An 18,897-nucleotide genomic window follows, 5' to 3' on the forward strand; every position below is an offset into this window, starting at 1 on the left:
AAACGAATGGCAATGTCGCCACAAGAAGCTTAGATGAACCCATCCAGGTTCTCATAGTGTCATCTGAGCGCTAGTAACAGACGTACCGTTACTCAGACCACTGACAGAGTTTCTTCCAAATTAAGCGACGACATGCGATCTTTCGTTCTTGTTGGCAGAATAGGAAACTTGAATCCGATCGGCTATCGACTGACCGTGCCTTACGCTTGATGAATCGGCATTTCCTATCAGTTAACTTAATGGGTCTAACGGGACAATGAAGTGGCTCAGTGCTTTCTGACGTTTCCATTTCTTAGTCGTCGCAAACAGTGGACTTGGACACATGGAATTGGTGTAAAGTGTATCGGGCAACATGCCTGTATTTGCAGTCCCCTACAACCACGCTCCATTCCATCTCACTTCATTCACTTTGTTAATTGGTTGGTTGGTTGTTTCGGGGAAGGAGACCAGACAGCGAGGTCATCGGTCTCATCGGATTAGGGAAGGACAGGGAAGGAAGTCGGCCGTGCCCTTTGAAAGGAACCATCCCGGCATTTGCCTGGAGCGATTTAGGGAAATCACGGAAAACCTAAATCAGGATGGCCGGACGCGGGATTGAACCGTCGTCCTCCCGAATGCGGGTCCAGTGTCTAACCACTGCGCCACCTCGCTCGGTGTGTTAATCCACTGTGCCATAAAGCACGTACCTGAAGTATTTCGATTATGCCCCCACTAATACTACAGAAGTGAAAAGACTGCTCCTGTTTCTAAGAAAATAAATCTCATTGCGCAGTAGCTTGCGACTGATTGTCGATCTTGAACTGCGTCCTTAAACTGTGACAAGTATCACAAAATCAATCAACGCAGAAGCAGCGACGGATCAAGTTACTTGAGACTGTAATGGTACTTGAATTACGTAACCATTACGGCACCTCACCTCAACCTCTCGATACCAGCAATATTCTACTGTTTCTGTAAAATAGTTAACATATTTCTGTGACAACATTCAGATTTGATTTCATTAATGTATAGGTACTTCAATACATCGATATATTTATATTGCAATGATATTATTCTTATATGTATTCCTTCTTTTGTCGCTATGATCTTTGACGTACTTGTAACTCTGAAATTTTGGGCGCGTAAGCGGTTATTAGAGAGTGAACTCTTGGTCGTCATGTTGAAAAGAGGCAAATTGTAGTCAGTTTATGAAATATGAACTTTAACAGTGAGGAAGATATTTTCAAGTATGTTTTATATTGTGAAGTGATGTTGCAACAAAAGTAATAAAAAAGAAGTGTAACTTAAATTCGGAGTGCTGATTACTTTTTTACATCACCATTGTCCTAACTTGCAAAAGTTTAATCATCAAGAATGGTTTATGAAACACATCTATAAAACTTTTGAATATCGCAGAATAACACCTAGGCCTCTTAGCATCCGAGCTTGGGATCATCACTACCTAGATTTTCGACGATTGAGCCATGAGTTCACAACGAGACCAGCGTGGGAAACACGAAAAGATGAGTGCCTAGTTTATCCATTATTTCAAGAAATGACTTTATTAACTGTGCTCTAATGACACTTGCCACATAATATAACTTTGTTGTTGTCCGAAAATGCTATATTTAGCACCGTGAGCAACACTACAATCATAATTAATTTTTGACCTTTGTTGTGGTAGGGTTGTTAGAAGACGTTATACCCATCTCAGTCGCAAAGCAAAATCGCGCAGTACCTGCGCAGCCTCTAGGGCAATTACACGCAGAAAGAAATTAATAACATTAAATCCATCCACACTCATAAGGGATTCGAGCAGTGAATGGAACGAATGCAGACCTAGGTGAAATCAAATGGGTCTAGCTTTGCAGGTGACCACCACTAACTGAATATATCTGGCAAGTACGCACATCGCACATTTGAAGCATCTGTCTCTTTCCTTTCGTGATAGATTTCGTATGAGACATTCTGCAGCGGAATACAGGAGCACCTATATAATAAACCGATCGTCCGCTGACAATGTGTTGGTTATTTCTGAAGAGTCTTGTCGCAGTTTAGGACACAGTTCAAGGTCGGAAAACAGTTGCGCAGTGACCAATTGTTCCGTAAAAATGCGATCAGTCTCGAGTCCTTTGAGAAAAGGTAGCATACTCTCGGAAACTTAGTGTAACATGATATATAGCGTCCAGTACGTGTCTAGAGACGTCTCTGTTTCAGTAATGGTGAAAATGCTTCTAGTCGTCTTGTAGAATTCAACAGTCTTTCGAAAAAAACAGGAATCAGGAGATTTAGCAGGGTTGTATAAATTGTATACAATGTATTTCAGGGAAGTTTGTGTGGGGAGGGGTAACAATTGTAGAGGGAGACCAAGAATTGGAAACAGTAAGCAGGTTTAGAAAGATGTAGATTACAATAGTTATTCCAAGATGAAGAAGCTTGCACAGGATAGAGTAGGGTGAAGAGCTGCGTCAAACCAGTTTTCGGACTGATGTTCACAACATACACTGACAAAGTGAAATGTAGGGAAATTTATCTGTTTCTGACATTTATTCCGTGCTGTTCCTTTTATGCTATATACAGGGTGATTCACAAAGATATGCAAATATTTTAATATGTTAGTCTACAAGTAAAACTAAAGAAAAAAGTTCTTATAAACATAGGTCCGCAAATGTTTAGTTACGGAGTTACGGCTACTAAAAGATTTTGCCCGAAATTTAGCAACTTTGCCAATATGTAGACATCGCAAAACTGTACGAGGTTAAAGGAAAGCAAGATTTCCATTTATGTTGTTGTTATTGGTCTGGTGAATCTAATAAAACATGTTTCAGACCTGTATCTGCAGTAGTTTTCCTGAACATCCGGAGAAGCAAAGATTATTATACAAGTAAATTTGTTTACTTTCCATTAAGAATGTAGAAACGTTTATGTCATTGTTGGCAACCGTTAGTGAGTTGTTTCAGTCGTTTTCTAACCTATGTATGTGCACACTGTACAACTTCCTTAACACTGAGCTTTGTTTTTTCCGGTTTAACATGAATTCACGTGTGCTATGGTATTATTAAAAGCAGATTATCTGGCACATTCATACAGTTTCAGTTAACTTTATTACCATCACTTTTCCAAAATTAAATTCTCTACAACTTCTGTTGAAAACTTCGTGCAATTGTCTGGAATTTAAAAAGCAAATTGGGCCAAGTAGTTAATAAATTTAAAATTTTACGAAATTACTTCCTTGCTTCTGTGGATGTTCTGGAAAACTGCTGCAGATATACGCCAGGGACATGTTTCATTAAATTCACCATACCAATAACAACAAAATAAATGGAAATCGTGCTTTACTTTAACCTCGTACAGTTTTGCGATGGCTTCATATTAACGAAGTTGCTAAATTTCAGGCAAAATCTTTTATTAGCCGTAACTCTGTAACCAAACATTTGCGGACCTATGTTTATATGTACTTTCTTCTGTAGTTTTACTTCTAGAATAACATATTAAAATATTTGCACATCTTCGTTAATCACACTGAATAGGTTGATTAAAACGAAGACTTTGGGTATGTCCTCAGTAAACCATTTCCTTAAAATAGCTCCATAAAGAAATGAAACTAGTGTATTCGAGTCTGAAAAAGTGCAGGCATTCAAAATATCTGGCTTGGATCGCTCATGTTGATATTCGCCTGTGATCAAGAGGAGACTCGCAGTTTATGATCGGGTCCGGACACAGGGCGCATACCAAAAAAGCAACAGAAAGCTGTAAACATTGAGAATTTATGCAGAGAAATTAGAGATACTGAGATGTGTCGTACTCACCGAGTTGGAGGTATTGATGTCGATGTTGTTTTTCAGATGTTCGAGGACTTTCTCGAGGTTACCGGCGCGAGCCGCCCTCAGGAAGGCAGTGTTGCCATCCGACTGTAATAAAGAAAGAAAAGTGTTTAATTCACTCCCATAATATGAACGACATTGATAACATGTTATTTTAAAAAGTGGAGAACTCAGAAGGGCGAAATATTTCCGTAGCAGTGAGGCACAGCATGCATCTTGTGTTACATACTCCTAAAAGAAAACCTGTAAATTGCAACTTAGCTCAGCTCCTCTTACACTTAATCAGAACTATTTCTGATCTTTAAAGTTGACATTCGTGAATTTAGTACGGCTGCAGTGCATATGACGATCATTATTTCATTATTTATTAAGTCATTGGTTTTTATTTTACACAACTCAATGAAATTGTGACGTTTCATTAGTGAATTGCAGAAGTAGATTGTTGCGCCGAGAGTTAAAAAACAGTGGCTCGTGATATCTGGGATGCACTGATGAGGACTGTTTAATGAGGTGACTCGATACAGTTGTCAGGAATTTGAAGAACCGTGTATATGCCATCAGCTGTATACGATTACTCATTATTTTCTACGGTTTCCGTCGTAGAGAGACTCTTCACATGAAGAAAAGAAGCTGTACATTAGATGGATATGCGATTAAACTTTCCATTGGATAAGCTGAAAACTATTAGCGTCATAATATGTATACAGAACCATATACACTCCTGGAAATGGAAAAAAGAATACATTGACACCGGTGTGTCAGACCCACCATACTTGCTCCGGACACTGCGAGAGGGCTGTACAAGCAATGATCACACGCACGGCACAGCGGACACACCAGGAACCGCGGTGTTGGCCGTCGAATGGCGCTAGCTGCGCAGCATTTGTGCACCGCCGCCGTCAGTGTCAGCCAGTTTGCCGTGGCATACGGAGCTCCATCGCAGTCTTTAACACTGGTAGCATGCCGCGACAGCGTGGACGTGAACCGTATGTGCAGTTGACGGACTTTGAGCGAGGGCGTATAGTGGGCATGCGGGAGGCCGGGTGGACGTACCGCCGAATTGCTCAACACGTGGGGCGTGAGGTCTCCACAGTACATCGATGTTGTCGCCAGTGGTCGGCGGAAGGTGCACGTGCCCGTCGACCTGGCACCGGACCGCAGCGACGCACGGATGCACGCCAAGACCGTAGGATCCTACGCAGTGCCGTAGGGGACCGCACCGCCACTTCCCAGCAAATTAGGGACACTGTTGCTCCTGGGGTATCGGCGAGGACCATTCGCAACCGTCTCCATGAAGCTGGGTTACGGTCCCGCACGCCGTTAGGCCGTCTTCAGCTCACGCCCCAACATCGTGCAGCCCGCCTCCAGTGGTGTCGCAACAGGCGAGAATGGAGGGACGAATGGAGACGTGTCGTCTTCAGCGATGAGAGTCGCTTCTGCCTTGGTGCCAATGATGGTCGTATGCGTGTTTGGCGCCGTGCAGGTGAGCGCCACAATCAGGACTGCATACGACCGAGGCACACAGAGCCAACACCCGGCATCATGGTGTGGGGAGCGATCTCCTACACTGGCCGTACACCACTGGTGATCGTCGAGGGGACACTGAATAGTGCACGGTACATCCAAACCGTCATCGAACCCATCGTTCTACCATTCCTAGACCGGCAAGGGAACTTTCTGTTCCAACAGGATAATGCACGTCCGCATGTATCCCGTGCCACCCAACGTGCTCTAGAAGGTGTAAGTCAACTACCCTGGCCAGCAAGATCTCCGGATCTGTCCCCCATTTAGCATGTTTGGGACTGGATGAAGCGTCGTCTCACGCGGTCTGCACGTCCAGCACGAACGCTGGTCCAACTGAGGCGCCAGGTGGAAATGGCATGGCAAGCCGTTCCACAGGCCTACATCCAGCATCTCTACGATCGTCTCCATGGGAGAATAGCAGCCTGCATTGCTGCGAAAGGTGGATATACACTGTACTAGTGCTGACATTGTGCATGCTCTGTTGCCTGTGTCTATGTGCCTGTGGTTCTGTCAGTGTGATCATGTGATGTATCTGACCCCAGGAATGTGTCAATAAAGTTTCCCCTTCCTGGGACAATGAATTCACGGTGTTCTTATTTCAATTTCCAGGAGTGTATAATAGGCCATGATTTAGATATCAGCGCGAAGCTGACTTTACTGTGATTAAACAGAACTATCATTAATTCACAGGGTGGTTAATTATTATTTAATTACATTATTATATTAAATTATGTTATTTAATTATAAACTTTCGCTACTTTAGCCAATGCAGACACAAAACCATCTACCGGACGGGTTCCCAACTATTACGACAATGCGCTGCAGGATTTGCGTTGTTGGTAGTGTCATGACTTGCCGTTAGGCGCCGTTACTAGCACAGCGGCATCAGTATTACAGTTGCAGTCAGTCAAATGGGTCTGGGAAAGGTGAGCAAGGCTTTACTTGTGAAGCTGTTTTATCAATACAACAATAACAGTGCTGCTGTTGTTCGCGAGCATCGACACATTGAAGGAATACGGAGAGGTCCTCTTTCCACACAGGGACTGAAGAACATGATTCGGATGTTTGAATTAGCTGACGATTTGGGCAGTTGCCCCAAAAATCGTTGAAGTTACTGTTGCCATGGCTGAGAATGCTGGCCGATCTTCAAGCAGTGCACGAACTGCGTCACCTCAGCTGAACGTTCCATGGTCCACTGTTCGAAAAGTACGGCGAACAATTGTGAAATGGTATCCCTAGTTCAGTTACAGGCTGTTGTGGTTGCAGATAATCGTCATACTGAGCAAAGTATGTAACCCGGAACGTAAACATGGTACGCAATTAACAAATATTACCCTCTCACATATAAATTAAAATGTGTTCCTTTTCAATGGTCTATTCAGTATTCCTCTTCCGCATGTTTCCACAATATTTCATTGTCCTACAGTCACTCGTTTTTCACGGAGGTCTTCTCAAGCAGCGAAAGTTTAAATGTAACCATCCTGTACTAATACGAAACTAAAGCGATGCCGAAACTTAGAAGTGCACTCGAGCGAGGGAAGAGTTATTGTACGGCGACTGGCGCTGTGGAGGAGTAAAAAAGGTAAGCAGGTTTGTCGGTTAACGTCCCATCTACGACAATGTCATTGAAAACGAAGAACAGGTCAGCTAAATATCCGAATCTGAAATAAGATTCCTGTTTTAGTAAGTACCTATCTAAGTCTGATTGATAGATTGCATCCTTTTCTTAAGAAAATAATAATATTTGTGGGAATATCAGTAGCTTAAGGTGCTTTCTTTACTTAAGACCCGTGGAATAACGGCAATGACCAATCCACCGCATGCTGTTACAATACAGGGTGTCTCAGATCTTTTAGTTCAAACTAAAACAGGTGATACTAGGTCCACAGCTGATTATATTAAGACATTGAACCAACGGTCGGAAATGCATATTTATTGTGTAATGGACATACACAGCTTATACCGCATAATAACAACGTACTTCATAGTTCAAAAATGGCTCTGAGCACTATGGGACTTAACAGCTGTGGTCATCAGTCCCCTAGAACTTAGAACTACTTAAACCTAACTAACCTAAGGACATCACACACATCCATGCCCGAGGCAGGATTCGAACCTGCGACCGTAGCAGTCGCGCGGTTCCGGACTGAGCGCCTAGAACCGCTCGACCACCGCGGCCGGCTACTTCATAGTAATTGCTCAAAGTGACGACCGTCTGTCTCAACGCACGCATGGCAACGGCGCATGAATTTCTGCGACACTTTCTCAAAGATTCCTGGTGTCTATTGTACCAGGAGAAAGGCACCTTGAATCCTAGCAAGCAGGACTTCATCTGTTTCTAGGGGAAGGGGGGGGGGGGGTTGATAGAGCAATGTCTTAACGTAACCCCTGAGGAAAAAGGCTATAGGAGTGAGTTTCGGCGATCGCGCTGGCCATGGGATAGGACCTCCCCTTCAAATACAACGATAAGGGTAAGTGTTGTTCAGGCGCTCGTGGACATTAACATCGAAGTGAGCTGATGCACAGTCGCGTTGAAACCACGCCCTTTCATGGACAACCGAGCGTACTGTCTCCAAGATCTGTGGCACCACATCTCGCAGGAATACCAAGTAACATGAACCAGTCAAATTGGGAGGTAGCAAAGAACGTCCTATTACGTCACCTTGGACAATGCATCCCCATAGTTGCTGGTAGCCACCGATGTGGGTGGTGTGGGGATTGTCCTCACTCAACACATGGCTTTTTGCGGCTGTTAGAAACATCATCCATGAACATTACAAACTTTATGAAGTTTGGGACTACAGAACTGCACTGGATAATCCTCTGACGGAAGTGAACGCGGGGCTCAAAATCCGTTGGTCTCAGTGCTTGCAGATGTTCTTTATGACAGAGGTGTAATACCTCTTCCCCCAGTACTCTCCACACTGCATCCTACGACCTGTGCGTCTCACGAGCATGTTGACGGGTGCTTAGGCCGGTATTACACTATCAAATTTCTTTGTCAAAGATTTGATCAAAGATGTGATCCAATATTCCGTCCAATATAAGATCTTTGACGTAGCGCTAGAAGGGGTATTACACTGTCATCAAATTTTTCGTCAAAGTTCAAGATGGCTGACAACAACTTGTTATTAACCGCAGCAGTTGTACGTACTCCAATTGCATTGTGTGCACATGCGGAAAAGAAGTGGGGGGAAAAAATGGAACCATACATACAAGGTTGACAGTCTTAAAAGTCCTAGGATTACAACTTGATAAATAATTCAGTTGGGAGGAGCACACCACTGAACTGCAGAAAGGCCTTAACAAATCTGTATTTGCAATTCGAGTGTTAGCAGACATAGGCAACATAAAAATGAAAAAGCTTGCATACTTTGCCTACTTTCATTCCATAATGTCATATGGGATAATATTTTGGGGTAAATCTTGAAGTCAAACAAAAGTTTTCAGAGTCCAAACGCGTGTAATATGTATTATTTGTGGAGTAAATTCACGGACGTCCTGCAGAAACCTCTTCAAAGAATTGGGTATACTAACTACTGCCTCTCAGTATAATTACTTCTTAGTGAAATTTGTCGTAAATAATATATCTCTTTTTCCAACAAACAACTCAGTTCATACATACAATACCAGGAACAAAAATGATCTGCACAAGGACTTAAAAGCACTTACTTTAGTTCAAAAAGGGGTCCACTACTCAGTAACACTCATCTTCAATAATTTGCCAGGAAAAATAAAAAATTTAGTTAGAAATAAAGATCAGTTTAAAAGGAGCCTGAAAGACTTACTACTGGCCAACTCCTTCTACTCCATTGGCGAAATTTTTAATAGAAACAAATGATATATTGTATTTATTCAGACTATTAGTATTGTTATTTCAGCTTAAAAAAAATCGACATGTTCCACATCCACGAGGATCTCCTCAGCACGGATCTATGGAACGAAAAAACTAATCTAATCTGGGTGAAGCCGTGGGTTTTACGACGACACGATAAAAGCATTCAACAAAACTTGTTACGTGAGCTTACAGTGGAAGACGTCAAGTCGTACATCAATTACTTAAGAATGGATGAGCATACATTTCTGTATATGCTCAATGAAGTGTATCCTCATAACACAAAGCACAATATTCACTTAAGAACTGCTACATCTTCAGAAGACAGGCTCACTATAACACTCCGATTCCTTGCTACAGGAGAGGGTTATGTTAGGTTAGGTCAGGTTAGGTCTCCAATCTTCTTAATCTATTTTTGTATTCAGGGTGCCTCACGTTGTAAAGCGCCTCATCAGCTTCAGACATCTCTATTAGTTTTGTAGTTGTCGGCAGACACCAATTGTATTTACCGGCAATGGTTATAAAAACACTACAGACGACAGAACGCTGCAGCGATGCTAGCGCTCCATGTGGTAACATGTCACATTGCAGTGAACAGAAGACAAGCGGTTTCTTTGATCAAATATGCAACGAGGCCCTAGATTTGATCAAATATTGGACGACATTTGACAAAGTCCCTATTACACTATCAAAAATCTTTGACAAAGATATTGGACAAAGATATTGGACAAAGAAATCTGATAGTGTAATACCGGCCTTACTGCTGGCCGGTCGGCCACACGATCCCACACCATCTCCTCAAAGTCTGATGTTCGGACAAGTCCTTGGCGACAACCTTGACCTGATCTCTATGGAGTGAATGACTCCATCTCCCGTAAGTTGGTATCCACGGAGATAAACTGCTTCCATTTAGGATGATACCTGTTGTAAAAGCATTATCTGTACACTCGTGCTGCTTTAAAGGCACTACATCCTGCCGCATTGTACATTAAATAGATGTCTGCCAACTCTCGTGACAAGTAACGTTCCATCTTTGACTACAGGTCATGTATTGTACACAGTAACACACCTTACCATGGACAACTGACACAGGGGTAGTAGAGTTCGTGTGGCACAGATTAATGCGCCGGTGCGATGCATGCGGTCGCCACATGACACACGTGCTATGAAAAAGTTGTATGCAGTATGATTGGTGGTCAGGGGTGTACGCTGCTTTTCACTTGTTTCAGTGTACAACAGACAATCGCGATCTTTGTGACACTGCGGCAGAACTGCATGCGCCATTACAATACATGCATTGTGACAGGCGATCGTAGCTTTGAACAATTACTATGAGCTACGTTGTTGTTATACGATGTACGTTGTGTATGTCCATAACACAATAAATATGCATTTCTGGCCATTGGTTCCCTATTTCAATATCATCGGTTGTGGACCCACTGTCACGTGTTTCAATTTGACTCAAAAGGTTTGAGACAGTTTGAGTAGTATGTGTTGATGTAGATCGGTAGAGAAGGGGTATCTACACATCAAGGTTTGGATCGCTAGACAATATTACATAGGAGAATGAGATTATCACATTCATGATCTACATATATGACGGACTGTACATAGGATCCTTAGGGTGTATTAACTTCAGTTTCTCGAGCTGTGTTTGGGAGGATGTAATCGGTCGAAAAGGTGTTTTGTAAACCGTTTATTCCGTGTATGATGAATCGCATTTCCTTAAGATTCTGTCAAGGAACCACAGTAAGGTATGTGCTTCTCCTCAAGTTCTATTATGTAATCATTCTACATTAAGATATTATTTGCGTGTTACTCATTCCAATAGCTTACTACAAATAACGTTCTTCGTGCATTTCGCTACAGCCTTCTAACGTTGTAACCCTCCTGTAGCATTGTTTTCTGCTATATCCAATCACATACTCTACAAGCCAATGTGCAGCGCAGGGAGGAGACTATCATCTATTTTCTTTCCTGTTCTATTCAGACAGATTGACAGAGGGAAAATGATAGTCTACATGCCTTTGCACATGCCCTAATCCCTCGTATGATCTTTATGCTGGGTATACGATGGTAGTGAACTTGTTTTATGGAATCATTCAACTTTAGATTGCTTCGGATGGTTACTTCTAAATATTTTAAGATCAAAGCTAGCAGGGCCACAATCAAAATAAAAGGTATCTGAAAAATGACACACCACTAATCTAACACTAGTAATAAAACGACTCGAGGGAAGAGGACTTACCACATGTCAGCAGCTTTTCAATGTATATTCTTAGGTACAGAACTAGAGTTTCTAGCAATTTCGGAAACTAATGGATGCTTACCAATTTGCACCACACTTGAAGCACGTAGCAAGGACATATTCTAAAAGTCGCTAGGTAATACGAAGAATGGATAGCACAAATTCTGTGTAATATCTGTATCAACTGTGTTAACAATCTCCTCTCGTTTTGCAGGTATATTATTAAGCCTACAGATAGACAGACGTTAACTGGAGACGAATTCTGTCTTATACAAGACACCGTTTCAAAGGCCGGCCAGAGTGGCCGTGCGGTTCTAGGCGCTACAAACTGGAAGCGAGCGACCGCTACGGTCGCAGGTTCGAATCCTGCCTCGGGCATGGATGTGTGTGATGTCCTTAGGTTAGTTAGGTTTAAGTAGTTCTAAGTTCTAGGCGACTGATGACCTCAGAAGTTAAGTCGCATAGTGCTCAGAGCCATTTGAAACCGTTTCAAAGCTTTGGTTTACCCAGCCTTGTTTTAGCACTTTATCTGCTATCTTCAGTGAAAGTTGTTATTTTCTTTCTGAAAAATTATTGTTGCATGTTAACCTCTTGTGTAGGTTATAAGAAATTTTGGCTCAAAAGTATTTACAAATTTTGTAAAAGGAGACATTATTAAACGTCAAATATTTTACATATCGTCTGCATACAGTATAAAGTTAAGGCTCTATCACTTAGTTTATGACTTATATGTGGTTCATTTACGATGTGTTTAAAGGGTATTGTTTTGTACTAAATTTGGAAACTATGCGAATATTATATACATTCGTTTACATATCTTACATGGCACTATTAAATATATATGCTGGAAGCTGTAAATGAACCATACATTCTACAACTTGTCATCTGGAAACAATGAAATGTTGCTTTTTAAAATTTTTCTGTTTATTGTTCATTTCAGACTGGGACTCGCTACATATCGAGTTATTTAGCGTGTTACTTACGGGTTTTGATGTCATTGTGATTTTTTCCCTCGCTTGTGTCGTGTTACCACACTTATTTTTTTTGCTGTTGTCGTTACACACGCATTCTATATAATCTGTCTGCCAAACACAGTTTTTGGTCGCCATTTCATGTGTTGTGTCTCTGTGGTGTTCATTTGTTTCGTTTCCGTTTTGTATAGGGTGAGGCACGAAAATTTAAAGTGTTGTTGACGTTTGAGATGTTTAGCTCGTGTGTGTGTGTGTGTGTGTGTGTGTGTGTATGTGTGTGTGTGTGTGTGTGTGTGTGTGTGTGTGCGCAATAATTTTTTTTTAGGAGGGGGGGGGAGCGTTATTTATATACTTCCTCTATCGTCGCGTAAAGGGTTTTATAGCACAGTGATGTGTATTTGTTTAGTATTTTGTTTCCTTGGAGTACGATTTTTAGAAGTGATAATTTTTTATATTGTTAGTTTATGGGCTAGGCTGTTACTAGAGTTAAGAATTTTTAAATGAGTTTCAATGTTTGTTGGTTGGTGATTCCGTAACATTATGTGTTCAGAAAATGTTGAGTGGGAGCTATTACTTTACAGTGGTCTCATATGTTCTGTGTATCACATTCTAAACTTTCTGCACGTTAGGCCCATGTATTTAGACTGACAGAAACTGCAGGTTAAGTCCGTCAGAGGAGAGTGCGAAAGCGAAATCTGAATCGAAATAATATATCCAGAGTGCGAAAGGCGGTGGTTGCAACAAAATTAGGGAGAGATTTTCATCAATGACTGGCATGGGTGTCGGCTAGGTGTATTGTGGCAAACGCTCTGTTCTCCTGTCTTGCAGATCCGCCACCACACATCTGAAGGCCCATGTCTGCAAATTACTACGAAGTGTAATTTCTAAAGCATTAGCAGTTTCAGTAAAACCTACAATAATTAGAAACGTGCATAGAAATGTGTGCGAGAGACTTTCGTCCGTATACATTAACATTAGGTGTAGGATTCTGCGTTTTACATCAGGAGCTTGTAAACGTCGGTTCATAATTTGGAGATGTAGATGTTTCCAACATTTTTCCTCATCTTACGATAGTAGTACGAAACATTGGAAGCCACGCCGATGAAGTACGAGCGAGTATGTCGTCCAGCATTATTCAGGACATGGGCGAAAATGCATGTTCATGTACAGCGGATATATGGACCGACAGATATCGGAAAATGTGTTACCTGTCTAGTACTGTGGACTTTGCTTGTCAAGATACGGCACTGCGAAATATGGCTTTCGTGACAAATCACTTAAGAAAAAAAAAAACTATAGGGAATTTATTAAGAACTATATCGAGGAAACATTATTCAAATTGTTAGGAATAAATCTCCAGCATTTTAATAAGACTTCCTTTGTCACTGACGAAAGTACTAATGTATGCAAGGCACTGCAATCCTTTCAGCATTATGCATGCACAACACATGTTTTGAATACAGTCCTGAAATATATGTTAGATGACGATTAGTTAATAAATGGACTGGGAGTAGTTTATTCCAAGACGTATGCTGCTAAAGTTAGTGACCCTTTCATGAAGAAAGCCTGGTGACCTGATTTCGATATAGAGAAGTTTGACGCAAGAAATGTTGTGTGTGACAGCTTGTTTAGAATGCTACTGTAAGCATTAAGGCACTACGACAAAGTAATGGAACTGCTTCCAGAGAGAGGTGTCTCTGAAAGACTTACTGATTACGACAACACTGCAAAAGAATTCTTGACATTTTTAGAGCCGTTCGATCAAAGATGCAACAGGAATGCTGGAGAAGTTTCCAACAGAGCAGTTTGTTTTGTTAAGGGTGGACAAACTGACAAGTGATTGTAATATTAGACGCAAAGATAGAGAAGTGCATACGTTTACATTACTGTAGACACGCTGCGTGTCCAGCAAAAGAAAACTGCGCCTAACTGCAAAACGCCACTTTCGGTGTTACCGGTATTTTGGCAGTACACTACGATGGTCGTATTATCATCTATTAACTATAAGTACTAAGAGTGCTGAATCATCGCTGTCTCCATCTCGCATATGGGTAAGTCGAAATTCCGGCGTTGCACAGAATAGTAACAATGTTGTGGTCGCCCTTCCGATTATTGGAAATGATATTTGTTTGTGACAGAGATGAGACGTAAAGTACTGTGCGTCAGATGTGTGATGCAGTATCAGATTCTGATAAGCTACTTGATGCGAAACGAGTAGATACAATGCAATTAAGCCGCCGACACACGGACCATGATGTCGAACGTTAACGTTGAGCGTGCCAAGTTCATCGTGCTGCTGAACGCTCAGGAACGATGCGACTTGTGCATATGGTACGTGGACCCCAACGTGGATCACAACGCACTCTAGCGGCCAATGTGTGATGTGTCAGGATTCACTAATACAGAACTATGACCTTCATTTGCAGCTTTACGATAGTAAGAAAATCTTTGAGCTAAATAAAACTGCAGACTCCAAAACAATACCAAACATTTTGTCCAAAAATAAGAGATTTATAGTGATAAGCACGCCCAGGCGTTTCTGCCTGCAACAGACCTGGCGTTCGCCGTGCCTAGCTGACGTGACGTCACCAACAAGCGCCGAGGCCGTCCTTTGAGTCGGTGTTGGGCGAGCGCGCCCGGCCGGGCTGCCTCCACCCTCCCCTCCATCGGCGCCTAGTTCGACCACAGCCCGCTTCGAGCGTTCGTACTCCGGGAAGCCATGACGGAGCGCGGCGCGCTCGAGCGAATACCAGTGAGCGAAACCACCAATTTGCATACCGCTAGTAAGAATATTCACTGAAGAGTCAAAGAAACTGGTTCAAAAATGGCTCTGAGCACTATGGGACTTAACTTCTGAGGTGACCAGTCCCCTAGAACTTAGAACTACTTAATCGTAACTAACCTAAGGACATCACACACATCCATGCCGAGGCAGGATTCGAACTTGCGACCGTAGCGGTTGCGCGGTTCCAGACTGTAGCGCCTAGAACCGCTCGGCCACCTCGGCCGGCAGAGAAACTGGTATACCTAGATAATATCGTGTAGGGCCCCCGCGAGCACGTAAAAGGGACGACGCGGGACGGACTCGACTAATGTCTGAAGTAGCGCTGGAGGGAACTCACATCATGAATCTTGCAGGGCTGTCCAAAAATCCCTAAGTGTATGAGGGGGTGGAGATCTCTTCTGAACAGCACGTTGCAAGGCATCTCAGATATGCTCAATACTGTTAGTGTCTGGTGAGTTTGGTGGCCAGCGGAAGTGTCTAAACTCAGAAGAGCTCCTGGAGCCACTCTGTAGCGATTCTGGACGTGTTGGGTGTCGTATTGTCCTGCTGGAATTGCCGAAGTCCGTAGGAATGCACAATGGACATGAATGGATGCAGGTGATCAGCGAGGATGCTTACGTACGTGTCACCTGTCAGAGTCGTATCTAGAAGTATCAGCCGGCCGCGGTGCCCGAGCGGTTCTAGGCGCTTCAGTCTGGAACCACGTGGCTGCTGCGGTCGCAGGTTCGAATCCTGCCTCGGGCATGGATGTGTGTGATGTCCTTAGGTTAGTTAGGTTTAAGTAGTTCTAAGTTCCAGGGGACTGATGACCTGCGATAGTGCTCAGAACCATTTGAACCATTTTTTAGAAATATCAGGGATCCCATATCACACCAACTACACACGCCCCACGCCATTACAGAGCCTCCACCAGTTTCAACAGTCTCCTGCTGACATGCAGGGTTCATGGATTCATGAGGTTTTCTCCATACCCGTACACGTCCATCCGCTCGATACAATTTGAAATGAGACTCGTCCGACCAGGCAACATGTTTCCAATCATCAACAGTCCAACGTCGGTGGTGGTGGCCCCAGGCGAAGCGTAAAGCTTTGTGTCGTGCTGTCATCAAGGATACACGAGTGGGCCTTCGGCTCCGAAAGCACATATCGATGATGTTTCGTTAAATGGTTCACACGCCGACACTTGTTGATGGCCCAGCATTGAAATTTGCGGAAGTGTTGCACTTCTGTCACGCTGAACGATTCTCTTCAGTCGTCGTTGATCCCGTTTTTTCAGGACCTTTATTACGCTCCAGCGATGTCGGAGATTTGATGTTTGTTCCCGGTACACTTGTGAAATGGTCGTACGGGAAAATCCCCACTTCATCGCTACCTCGGAGATGCTGTGTCCCATCGTTCGTGCGCCGACTATAACACCATGTTCAAAATCACTTAAATTGTGATAATCTGCCATTGTAGCAGCAGTAACCGATCTAACAACTGCGCCAGACACTTGTTGTCTTAGATACTGTAGATGCTGCCGACCGCAGCGCCGTATTCTGCCTGTTCACGAGTACATATCCCTTTATTTGAATACGCATGTCTGTACCAGTTCCTTTGGCGCTTCAGTGTATTACCGTCGCAAATAAATGTGATGAAAAGTGAGAGCAGGGGATATATCGCATAGACCTCTTACAGAAATAAAAAACAGCAAATAAACAGATGTGAACTTTGTTACAACAAAAGATTTAAAGAGTCATAACTTACAAAACGAAACGCAAGAGTCATGACTAAACCTATTCTGTTCCTCATTAAATAAAGGCAATAAAAATTGTACATACACGAATTACGCCAGTTTATGATCGAAACCGCTAGTTTTATGCCACCTAAAAATACCTAATTTCAGGTTAGTATCTGACTGTACCTAAATTTTAAAAAGCAAATTAAATAAAATTTTTTGTGGCTAACAATCTCTCGTGGGCTTCCCATCTAAGAATTACGCAAATATTTTATCGAAAATTGTAATTTTATAGTACCTAAAATACCTAATTTTATGTTAGAACCTGACTGTACCTAATTTTTAAAAATCCAGTCAAATAAAATTTGTATGTCTAAAACTACTCTTCTGCTTTTCCCGGCTATTTAGAAAACAGTAATTTAATGATAACTGATTTGTTTGCATGTGTGAACGCCAATAGTGAGACAAACGACGACAGCAATCCGCTATCGTGTTCCAGCCCGCCCTGCACAGCAGAGCGTTGTGCTGTGAACCGTCAAATGGGGCGGCAGGGCCCAGAGTAGCCTTGTGATCTGCCTCCGGCGCCTTCCTGCCCAGTGGGAACAGCCTGTTTTAAAATACCTGCACTGTCTTCATTCAAGCCGGTCAGTGTGCTGCTTGGGTGTGGTGAAATATTTTACAGCGACAGTGTATCTGTGGCAAGTCAAAAATGCCGAAATTAGCCAGCTCCAAATCATTTCAGATTCGTCAGTGTTTACAAGAATTTCCTGGTTTCTCTGCAGACGGAAGAGTTATTCACTGCAGTGAGTGCAACAAAGACGTAAGTAAAACGTTAACTTTTTATCTGCTATGCCCACTCATAGAACAGTGATGCCAAAGTTTTTCTCGAGTTAACTTGGACCAGACAGATGAGAATGCAAAAATATTGTTTCTAAACCCATAAATTAGGTTAATTTTGCTAAGTAGATCTCGTACGTAAATTATTCCACAAACCGTTTCTCATTTCTTTTCGTTTTTAGGTACGTTCTGGTCAGTGGTCGCATTTAACTCAGCATTTTGCAGGGATTAAACACCAGGCAAATTAAATAAATAAATCAAACATGAAACAAACGTTTGTAACTAAACCAAATGCAACAAACAAAAACGAACTTCATCTTGACCTGCGTCGAGCCTTTGCTGTAGCAAACATAACATTCAATGCAGTTGAAAATAGCCAGTTCAAAAGTTTTCTAGAGAAATACTGTTACCTCAGCATTCCATCAGAATCCACACAGAGAAAGAACTATTTAGATACTTTATATGAAAATACATTGAGCAGGATAAGGGAAGATATAGGCGATTCATACATGTGGATCTCTGTCGATGAGACAACTGATCGGCAAGGTCGATATGAGGCTAATTTGATTGTTGGAAAGTTAAATCCTGACACTCGCTCTGCACCTCATCTGACCTGCAGCAAGGAGCTAAAAAAAAACTAACCAGCAAACAATTGCTCACTTTGTTAATAAAGCCCTCAAATTACTTTTCCCCAACAGTCTAGATGAAAATAAAGGACTTGTAATCTACACTGATGCAGCCGCATACATGATTGCTGCTGTTAAAGTGTTGAAAGTATTTTACCCAGCCTTGCTCCATATCACATGCCTTGCCCATGCCATGAATCGTGTAGCTGAGACGATATGTCTCGCATTTCCACATGTAAATAAGCTAGTTTCAACGATCAAAAGGGTTTTTATTAAAGCACCTACAAGAATCCAGTTCTTTCGAGAGGAACTTCCGAACGTACCACTTCCACCAGCACCCATACTTACTCGTTACACCACCAGAACTCATACTTACTCGCTGGGGAAGGCTAGAGGCCGTGGAACATTACAGCCAGCATTTGAAAGACATTAAGAACATTGTTCTTAAATTACGGGAGAAGGCAGTGAGCATTACTTCAGCTAAAGATTTTCTAAAGGAGCCAACAGTTTCCAAAGACATTATATACATAAGATCTCATTATGCATTTTTG

The 18,897-nt window shown here is 42.4% G+C and overlaps 1 protein-coding gene across 2 annotated transcripts in view; it reads right to left on the bottom strand.

The window, feature by feature from the left end:
• Positions 1-18,897, bottom strand: part of LOC124722875 (ankyrin-3-like) — an 898,463-nt gene that overhangs the window by 709,811 nt on the left and 169,755 nt on the right. For both annotated transcript variants that reach the window (XM_047248010.1, XM_047248011.1), the window contains one exon: positions 3,789-3,890. In XM_047248010.1, coding sequence (XP_047103966.1) covers positions 3,789-3,890 — 102 coding nt within the window. The remainder of the gene's footprint in view (positions 1-3,788; positions 3,891-18,897) is intronic.

Source organism: Schistocerca piceifrons, chromosome X, assembly GCF_021461385.2.
Source record: "Schistocerca piceifrons isolate TAMUIC-IGC-003096 chromosome X, iqSchPice1.1, whole genome shotgun sequence".
Lineage (NCBI taxonomy): Eukaryota > Metazoa > Arthropoda > Insecta > Orthoptera > Acrididae > Schistocerca > Schistocerca piceifrons.